Source organism: Botryllus schlosseri, chromosome 2 (assembly GCF_051294905.1).
Source record: "Botryllus schlosseri isolate E-star chromosome 2, Bs_hap1, whole genome shotgun sequence".
NCBI lineage: Eukaryota > Metazoa > Chordata > Ascidiacea > Stolidobranchia > Styelidae > Botryllus > Botryllus schlosseri.
Genome location: NC_137237.1, coordinates 2,206,261 through 2,216,734, shown reverse-complemented (window position 1 = coordinate 2,216,734; position 10,474 = coordinate 2,206,261). Strand labels below are relative to the sequence as shown.

Below are 10,474 nucleotides of genomic sequence, written 5' to 3'. Positions count from 1 at the left end.
TATCCCTATCACAGCAGCTAACAATGAATACCAACATCACATTTTTGAGAAAATCTACTTTTTCCCTATGATTGCGGAATATGCCAATCGAATTCGAATTAGTATTAGAGACGATAAAGGTGCATCTATAAATCTGAATGGTTCTGTAGTTCATATCACACTTGCTTTACGTCACGATGAGAGCACATTACTGTTGTGATCGTGAAGCTTTTCAACACTATTATCGAAATCAAAGCGGAGGGGACATAAACTACTTTCGAGGTCGAGTACAAAGAGGTCACGGTCTAGGTAATCTATTTCGCAGTTTGGGACGTAGTGTGGTACCCTTGATTTCCAAAGGAGCAAAAGCTCTGGGTAGACAACTACTTCACACTGGGGCTGAAGTCGCTTCTGATGTATTGGGAGGACAAAACATTGGAGAAAGCTTTAAAATCAGAGGAAAGCAAGCTGCTAGTCAAGCACTTGATAATTTCCTAGGGAAGAGAAAAGCACCTAAAAAGAAAAATATCAAACGGAAAAAACGTCGCCGGGATATTTTTGATTAAATACAACTAGCAAGCCTTCCTCTTTTCATTTACAAGTAGACCCGTGGAACATGACGGAGCTGATTCATAGCAAATCTGCTGAAGGTATTCATCCGTCTTTAGACCTTTTCCAGATACCACCTACTCAGACGAGTGTAGAGAAAAAACGTATCATTAAGATACCCCCTGTTTCGGACAATGAATCCGTCATCACTTTCAGATACGAGGGGTGTGGAGATTTCATAGATCTAAGCGAATCTTATTTTTTATTTCGTTTGAAACTGCTGAAAGGCGATGCGGATTTAGTTGCAAATGATGATATTGGCGTTGTCAATAACATTTTAGATTCAATGATTTCACAACTTCACATTAAAGTTGGAAATCACACGATCAAGCAGGATATAAAACTACAGGCGTATTCAGCCTACTTGAACTATCTGTTCGCCCCACAAGACGTACAAAAGTCAACGCTTTTGACACAGGGTTGGGTCAAAGATACCCCTGAGCAATTAGATGATAAGGCTATAGGCGATGCTGCAGCTAACAAAGGTCACAACGCGAGAAGTTTGCCTTTTGCAATCAGTAAAGTTGTTGAAATTAGAGGCCGAATACATCACGGATTATGCTTACAAGACCGTTACATTCTGGACGAGGTACCCTTGGAGTTCGAACTCACTTTGAACCCGAAAAGTTTCTTTCTGTTTGGAGTGAATACTAGCAATTTCAAAATTATTAAAAAAGAGCTGCAATTGTGTGGTGTGAAAGTAAGCGAAGATGTGAAATCCGCTATGATGGTCGATGCTCCAGCTAGATATCCGTTTATGGACATGAAGCTTCTGACAAGAACTTTCGCAGCTAACACCACTCAAATCGATATTGGTAATCTGTATTCGGGTACTCTACCGACTCGTTTAATCATCGGTATGGTAGCGACTAAGGCATTCCAGGGTGCGTTCGATAAAAATCCATACAATTTTATTCATAACAAAATGAAGCGTGTCGAATTGAAAGTCAATGGTTTCCTGATACCGGAAGGTGGATACGAACTTGATTTTGAAAACAATCACTATTCTGAAGCCTATCTCAATATGGTTCAAGGCATAGGAGCTCTCGAAAAACAGATCGGAGTTCTCACCCCGAAGGAATTCGCTAATGGATATACTCTTCTAGTATATAACTTGCGAGCTGATGATTTAGACGACTGTTTCGAACTGCAGAAAAGCGGTACCCTTAGTCTGCGGATCACTTTTCCTGCTGATGGTGTCGCGAGCGAAACAACTCTGCTTTGTTTCATGGAATTTCAAAAAATACTGGAAATAAGCCAAGCTCGCACCGTTACTGTAATATGAACGGACTAGAAATAGATGAAATATTGTATAGTTACGATTCCACCAAACGACATTATCTAGGAAATTTTCCTATTGATCGACTTCCTCGGCGACCGAAACCTCCCTACTCATTAATCATTAATTATGACGAGGCTGACGAACCAGGAAGTCACTGGGTATGCATCTACGCTGATGAATATGGAACTCATTTTCACGACAGCTTCGGCATAACTCCGTTCAGAAACGAAATACCCTGTTTCCTAGAACCTGAAAAGTATACCAGTTCGATCAAACCATTACAGCACAAACGTTCAGAGGCTTGCGGAGCGCACGCAATTTCATTCCTAAGCTGCCGCAGTGATGGTATGAGCACGCTGTCTTATTTAGACCACTTCGGAAAAGATAAGAAACACAACGATAGTATAGTCTGGGACTTTGTTCAAAGATTGAAACGAAATGCGAGCAAATAGCTTCACTGTCATACAGTACTTTGGAGATGAGAAGATTCGACTGAAAATCAGAGAAAAAATCATTGTAATGAATCCTGAACGCATTCACAGACTTTCATCTGATAGCTTTCATATACGTATTTATCCGCATGACCGAGATATTACATTATTCATTGGAACTGATTGGTTGCCTGTACGCTTTCCTAACCATTGTATGTACATAGACGTGTTATCGAAACATAGAATTGCTCAACAAATCAGTGAAGAATTTGTTGTTTTTCGTAGACTAAAAATCTGGGAATCTCTGACTAGATCGCGTATATAAATGGAAGATGTCGATGATATCTTAGCTGTCGTGTTCATCGTACTGCTTACTATTTGTTGTATACTGGAATGGGTATCATGTTGCTGTCAAGAACGTGAGCAAGCTAGTGAAGCATGACCATGGCAAGAATTTCTGTTGCTACTCAGTTTGAGTCGAGTCGTAATTATGAGGAAATGATTGTATTGCCCAACGTGAGATCAATTACCATTCCCTACACGTGTATACTTTTCCATTATGATAATAGAATTGTAGTGAAACCAATTGAAGATTGTGTTACATACCCATCGCGTAATATCATTGTCTGTAAAGACGAACATTATCGTGTGCTTTATAAATCACCCTTAGTAATTGATTTCAAGGGTAAGGCGATTGTTGTTGGTAATATAATCCTATTCCATTTGTGATGGTCGTTTCATAACTCAATAAATCACTGACTCGTGTTCGGTTGTGTATTAGGTAGTAGCAAAATGCAGATTCGTCCGGGATTTGAACCCGGGACCTCTCGCTCCCAAAGCGAGCATCATACCCCTAGACCAACGAATCAGCACGCAAGTCAAGCTCAGACCAGTGCACCGATAAATCACTAACTCGCACTATCATATAACCAACACATTATGGAGTTTTTATTACAAAGGTTGCGATCCATAATCAATACAAGGCATAAACAAGTCGCAAGCAAATGATAGTTTTAATCATTGTAATCACGATAATCACGATAGATCACTCCGCTAATCGCAGTTGACTCTGGCATAGCGTTCGGTATAATGCTGAGCACGTTTAAAGTAGAGTTGTCTATCTTCCAGATAGAGATGTGCACTTTCCGCATTCATAGGATCGTTTGGATTTGGTGTGCCAAGTAACGAAGATATTGATAGCAGCACGGTTGATGTAGTTAGCGCTGGTGACCATTGCTTCTGCAAAATATCCACACATATAGTGCCTTTTACACTAATGTTCGGGTGATATATATGAGTTTCAAATCTCATCTTCGGGGCTCGAAACGGATACTCTGTGAGATATTCTATTGATATTTTAAACACTCCTTTTTCGTATGGTGTTCCTTGGGGTCCTTGAATTGTTGCCCACCAACTAAATAGATTCGATTCGTCAATCGGTCCCGCTTTGATAGTAGAATCAGAACATTTCCGAAACTTTTCTCGCTCGAAACACAGTCTTTTCAAAGCACACATTCTGAGTGACAATCAAAATTGAAATGATTGCACCACCGTTGCGTCAATAGCACTTCAACGTAAAAAGGGTGGAGAATACGGGAATTGAACCCGTGACCTTCTGCTTGCAAGACAGCTGCTCTACCGCTGAGCTAAATCCCCAGACGATAGCGACGGCTTAAATGTTAGTTTTGAGCAGTAGCGTTAGCAAATTTATGAGATAGTTCTACTGTAGCCGTTGACTTGAAAACAACTCGATGTTCTTCTTTCGTTACTTCAGTATCATATATCTTCATTGTTTTTCTTTCGTCTTGATCACATGCTATCAGCTCTGTATAATTACATCCTTCACATTCTACTATAGCGAAAGGATACGATATTTCCATTACATCCACCCCAACCATCTTCATACATTTCGAATATACTATCCAAGATACAGCCTTGGATCCAATAAACTTACAATCGTTTATTCGCACGGAGCCCATGATGTAAATATAACAAATAGTAACTGCGATTGAGCTTTTATAAGTGATACCACGTGACAAAATGCTTCCATCCGCCATTTTGTTCTATCCACTTTCGTTTCCTAGTAGCAATGTAATTCCCGACTGTTTGTATGATAGCATCTATATCCCTGCCGTTATGCGCAGCCTCGTTATTGCGAGCAAGAATGCCGCCAAGCACATAAAGAGACACAATCCGGCCCCAATTCTCTTGACTATCTTTGAATATTTCATCGGCTATCATGAGGAACATTCGCTCAATGGGTGAATGTTCTTTATATTTCTCATTGACTTCACTATAACGAAGGCGCTTGGAGACTGCGTTTAGGATAGTTCGATATCGCTCAAATATTTCATTAACAACTCGTCGTAAGGTTTTCTCCACCTGTGTATTTGCTTTAACGCTTGAGCCGTCGATTTCGTACATGATAAAATTTCTAGCTAAGGAATGTGCCGTGGATATAATTTCATCCTTTTCTTCAGTGAGCGTAGGTGATACTCGCAATAATTCCATGGTTTTGAAGATAACAGTGAGCATCAACTACGCTTGCGACGTAATCATAGGTAATGGTGCAATACGCAATCATAGGTAATCAACTTACGCAATGACGTAATAAATATCTCAGCGTTACTGGACTGGAACTATGCTATCTCTCACACAACCAAAACCTCTCTCGTATTGGAACCACACCCACATTGTTCTGTGTTCTGATTGGCTAACAGATGTCACGTGATCAAATACTCGACGCTGATTGGGGCGCGTATAAACCCCGTGTATAATACTACTTACGTACCAATCTTTGAGAATTTAGGTTCTATAGCAGGGCCAGCTTTTTAGCTTTTTCGGCCAAAGCGCCACATGAGATTTACGTAGGCTTACCATATTTTGGAAATCTAAAAAGAGGACACTTTTTCAGAAATTTGCAACCTGCAAAACCGGAGTAGAATTCTCAAAAACCGGTGAATTTTTCCCACTTTGCGAGCGGTTGACTAAAAAAAAAGGTCATATTTTCCGCTCGGAGCTCAAAATACCGTTTTTCTCTCCACATTGCCAGGTGGATGACTAAAAAAAAGGTCATCTTTTCGCTCAGAGCTAAAATCACCGTTTTTCACTCCGAAATACCCGCCGGAGCGTCACTTCTGTGCTAATTTGCAGCATATCACTAGCAATTTGCTCTAAATCTGACCTAAATTTTCAAAAAAGAGGACAAAATCTCAAAAAAGAGGACGTATGGTAAGCCTAGATTTACGAAGCATTTCGAGGGCAACTTGAATATTGATGACCTTTTCTTAGTCGTCCGATAGAGGCGAACCGGATTAGCTAACGGTGGAAACAAAACTTATATAGCCTACACATCAAAATTGACAACAATTCTGTCATGAAAACTCAGTGCGTATTCATGTCCAGTCCAGCCGCTCATATCGCGAAGAAGTTAATGAATGAATTCGGTCAATAATAATGGTACTTGCATATATTGCGGGTCGACTCTGTATACCGCAGGACTCATTTGGCAAGGACATGAATATTCGCCGCTTGTAACATATAAATATATCGCTGATTTCGGCGTCTATCATTTTGTGCAATTGTTCCATCGCCGACGATCTTTCTGCGAGTGCAGACGCGAAGTCACATGGTTGACGACACGTTCTCACATAATTGCCATTAGTTATAGACTCAATTGTGTAAATTGGGCGTCTTTTCAATTTTCAGGAGGGGCCCGGGTACCAAAGAGATCGAGTGACAATAAATCGCGCAAGGTGTTAAGAAAAATATGAAGTCAAATAATTCTATCACGAAATATTCTACAATTTGGACATGCACGAGGATCTACGAAAAATACGTCGAAACTGATATTTTAGTCATCAACATATCAAATTTCGCACAGGGATTTCCAGACTCTAGAAATTCCTGTCCCTTCTAGAAATCCCTGATTTCGCAGTCAGGCTGATCAAATATTGTAACTAGTTTCAAGAATTACCTCACGGGCCACTCAAAACCTTCTCGCGTGTGTCACATGTGTCCCGCGGGCTACGGGTTGGCCGCCCCTGGTCATGAAATACCGCTATATCATATTCTACACTTTGATATAGCGCCCAGCAATACCTCGGGGCCTTAAATTCTATTCCATTCCAGGCTACAATATGGCATCATCTGTCGTATGCTGCCAGTAATAGTACAATGTACGTTCAAGCCACTGGAAAAACCACAACATCAGGTAAGGCGTAGGCATAATAACACCTATGTAGAATACTCGTCTTAACCGTGGGGCATGAACAACATTGCTAAAGTTGCATAAAGACTCCACCATCGATCATATAATTGTTAACGAACGTAACAATATCATTAATGAAATTCATTCATTTATTGGGAATGAACTCTTATATTCAATAACATCAATATTAGCGATTTTGGTTCGTTCCTTAATCGATCGCGTGATACCGGACTTGGTTAGCCACGGAAAGGGTGTGTGAATTGTACGTAAAAAAATAACGGCGAAATCCCCGCAGAGGAATACGAGGACGGTATTGAGGGATGTTCCCTTCACCCAACTTTACGGCCAATATCAATCAATTAATCTTACATAATTTCATCTGCCGAACGACCAACCAGTTGGGGTCTCTTCGTCGTTCCTTTTCTTTCTTTATCGGGTCTTATTTTTTCCGTGGGCTTTATTTGTCGCCGTCAGAACGGCCGACGGGGAGCCGGAATAACCTCCGACGGCGGGAATCGAACCCGGGCCACCAGCTAGGATGGCGCCGACGCTCACCACTACGCTGTCTCCCCCTTCTGGCTACGCCCGTCTTTGTGCCCTAAGATGGTCTCGGTCTCTATCTTTCGAGTAGGCAGACGCCGAGCGGCGGCCGAATGCCTATACGGCGTTTGGCGTCTGATATGTTGAGACGCCGAGTAATCCCCACATTACACATCCAGCACTTTACTACAGAAAAGTGGTGCACATTTCGAACTCTTGAATAGTATATTCATATTAAAATGAACCCGAATATTTTCGGCTGACACTCGTCAGGGGTAATCGTCAGCAACTAGTAGAGAATTCGAAAGAACAGCGTATATCAACAATCGTAACACAAAATATGACGTCACCAGCACGAAATGTCGAATACGAGAGCGTTCAATGTACTATTTTTAGATGATACACGAACTCTTTTTATTGACACAGCCTTGGCTGGTGTATTTTGATAAAAGTCGACTCCAAGGCGCACAAATGAAAGTGTGAGCGACCCTTTCCGAGTATGCGAAATCTGTCGTCTCGATAATTTTTCGCACAGGCGGGATTATCCAACAAGTGTTTGCCAATTGCAGAATTTATGGCCTTTGATTGTTCCGCATCAATCTTGAGCGGGTGAGTTGAGGGTGAGCTTTTCATCGAGCGTGTTCTAATGAATCTAGGGACATGCTGATTTATGCGTTCCTGCAAGCGCTTTGACGTTCTTCCCACGTAGCCACAATCACAGTGACACTTAAATTCGTAAACTACATTGCTTTGCTGAAGTGCGGGTAGCATAGGCTTACCATATTTCGGAAATGAAAAAAGAGGACACTTTTTCAGAAATTTCAGTCAAGCATAACTGGAGAAGAATTCTCAAAAACAGGTAAATTTCACCCGCTTCATGATCGGTTGACTAAAAAAAAAAAAAAAAGGTCATCACTTCCACTCAGAGCTCAAAAACACGTTTTTCACCCCACATTACCAGGTGGATGACTAAAAAAAAAAAAAAAAAAAAAAAAGGTCTTCTTTTCGCTCAGAGCTGAAATCACCACTTTTCCCTCCGAAATACCCGCCGGAGCTTCACTTCTGCGCTAATTTGCGGCATATCACTCGCAATTTCCTCTAAATCTGACCTAAATTTTCAAAAAAGAGGACAAAATCTCAAAAAAGAGGACAAAAGGGCGTCCTCCGAGGACACTTTCAAAAAAGTCAAAAAAGAGGACAAATCCTCTTAAAAGAGGACGTATGGTAAGCCTAGGGTAGCACGTCTTTCTTTACGTGTTGCGGGGAGCAGTTGCGTTGTCGTGAAAACCACGTTGGTCTTCACTGTGTCGTAACACTTATTGACCGCTGAAATCAATTGCTTTTCAAAGCGGGTGGAAATAGGCCCTATCCAAGGTAGATGGATGTAAACATCTTTGGTTGTTCGTTCGGTAGGCTCTGTTGACTTTTCTGCATTGAAATGCGTTACTTTCCTCTCTATGCCACGGTTGATGACATGTTCAGCTTATATGTCAACGACATTTTTGAAACCTCCTCATTGAACACCACACTGTTCGCTGATGATACTCACGTCCTCTCTTCCGCATCTTCGACGGCAGAGCTGGATGCCCTGACTGGTGACCAAATGCCCAAAGTCCATGAGTGGACGGCCCAGAACAACCTTTGCATAAACGCCTCGAAATCGCAATTGCTGACAGTCAATTCAAAAAATAACCTAACCGTTAATATCGCTGGTCAGCCCGTTTCCAACACAGATAATGCCAAATATCTCGGAGTTTTACATGGACTCGAACATGTCCTGGAAGAGTCATATTCAGTCCCTAGAAACTAAATTATCACCGAAGTGCGGCCTGTTCTACAGCCTTGGGCGCTTCATGCCAGCATGGGTTCTCCTGATACTCTTTAAATCCTTAATCCAATCGAAGTTACATTATGGAATCCTCTGTTAGGGGGCTGTCAGTAAAACTGCACTCAAGCCACTGCAGAAACTACAGCATAAAGTGCTCCGAATCATAGCTAGGGCCCCAAAGGGGCCTGGCTGCCCATCCAATAAGTCGCTGCTGAACAGTTTCGGCGTCCTAAACATAGAAGATATGCGGAAACTAGAAATCGCCAAGTTTATGTATCAGTTTCACTGCGGTCGTTGCCCCGAATATTTCAATGACTTCTTTACCTCTGAATCAAAAGCGCACAAGTACAACACACGCGCGTCCACGTCGTCCAAATATCATATGATCGACCGAAAAGATCATCGCTCCATCGAATATGCCGGACCTGATGTGTGGAACAGTATCCCGCCGGCCATCCGACAGTCGACGAGCATGTCCACATTCAAGTCGAAATACAAGCAATTACTACTAAATATAAATACAGTCCATCCTCAAGATTACCGGACCACGACTGACCTATCGGTCTCGCTTCCCATGACATGCCGCCCTATTTCTTGTCGCTTTCTTTTTCTATACTGTATTCTTTACTTTCATTCAGTGTGCAAAACTGTGCATGCCTCCTCTTTACTACGCCTAGGCCAAGGTGGGTGTCCGATTCCATTGACAAATCCAAGTCGCTTCGACATCTTCCTGTCTATTCATTGTATCGCATTTTTTGTGGTGTATTGAACTGATAAAATTGCTAATAAACCAATGATGATGATGATTCAGGGTAACCGTTATCAAGTAAGATTTTCCGGATATTGTCAAGTTCTGAGTTCAGTTTATTACCCGAACATATCATCAACGCTCTATGCACGAGGGTGCCTATGAGGTTGATTTTTCTGCGTCTAGGACTAAATGAGTTCCAACGAAGGTATTGGCCAGTGAATGTCGGTTTCCGGAAGATTGATGTTTCAAATTTATTGGTATCATGTTTTTCGACTTAAACGTCCAAAAATGACAATGAGTTATTTCGTTCTTTTTCAATTGTGAATAACAGAGCCGGGTGAAGCGAGTTTAAGTGAATGAGAAATTGATCACAGTCTATCTCATTTCTGAAAATGACAAAAGTATCGTCTACATAGCGTCGGTACAACACCGGTTTGACGGACACACGCTGGGTGAGAAGCTCGACCTCATAAAATCCTACGAAAATGTTAGCCAAAATAGGTCCCAAGGGAGATCCCATCGATATGCCGTCTATTTGTTTATAGATAACATCGTTAAAGCTAAATTCAACAGAACATGTAGCTGTCTGTAAAAGTTCAACAAAAACTTTACGCGGCATTGATGGTGGTGCTAGCTTACCGCCGTAAAGCGCGTTCGCACAAATATCGATAGTCTCTTGCAGCGGAACGTTTGTAAAGAGACTAGAGATATCAAATGAGCTCAAGAACACTTCTGAATCCGGCAGGTTCAGGTTTCGCATCTCACTGGCTAAAAGCAGTGGTTCTCAACCGGTATGCCGCGGCACACTAGTGTGCCAATTGGACTGCTCAGGTGTGCCGCGAGC

The 10,474-nt window shown here is 41.8% G+C and overlaps 1 protein-coding gene and 2 non-coding genes across 3 annotated transcripts; 1 reads left to right on the top strand and 2 right to left on the bottom strand.

Annotated features, from left to right (window-relative positions):
- Nucleotides 1-595: 595 nt before the first annotated feature.
- Nucleotides 596-1,873, top strand: LOC145459993 (uncharacterized protein F54H12.2-like). The gene has a single exon (XM_080338432.1). It carries the CDS (start codon nucleotides 596-598, stop codon nucleotides 1,871-1,873), a length of 1,278 nt encoding a protein of 425 aa, XP_080194558.1.
- Nucleotides 1,874-3,097: 1,224 nt separating this feature from the next.
- On the bottom strand, nucleotides 3,098-3,169 carry Trnap-ugg (transfer RNA proline (anticodon UGG)). The gene has a single exon. It is a non-coding gene; the product is annotated as a tRNA-Pro (tRNA).
- Nucleotides 3,170-3,885: 716 nt separating this feature from the next.
- On the bottom strand, nucleotides 3,886-3,957 carry Trnaa-ugc (transfer RNA alanine (anticodon UGC)). The gene has a single exon. It is a non-coding gene; the product is annotated as a tRNA-Ala (tRNA).
- Nucleotides 3,958-10,474: the final 6,517 nt, after the last annotated feature.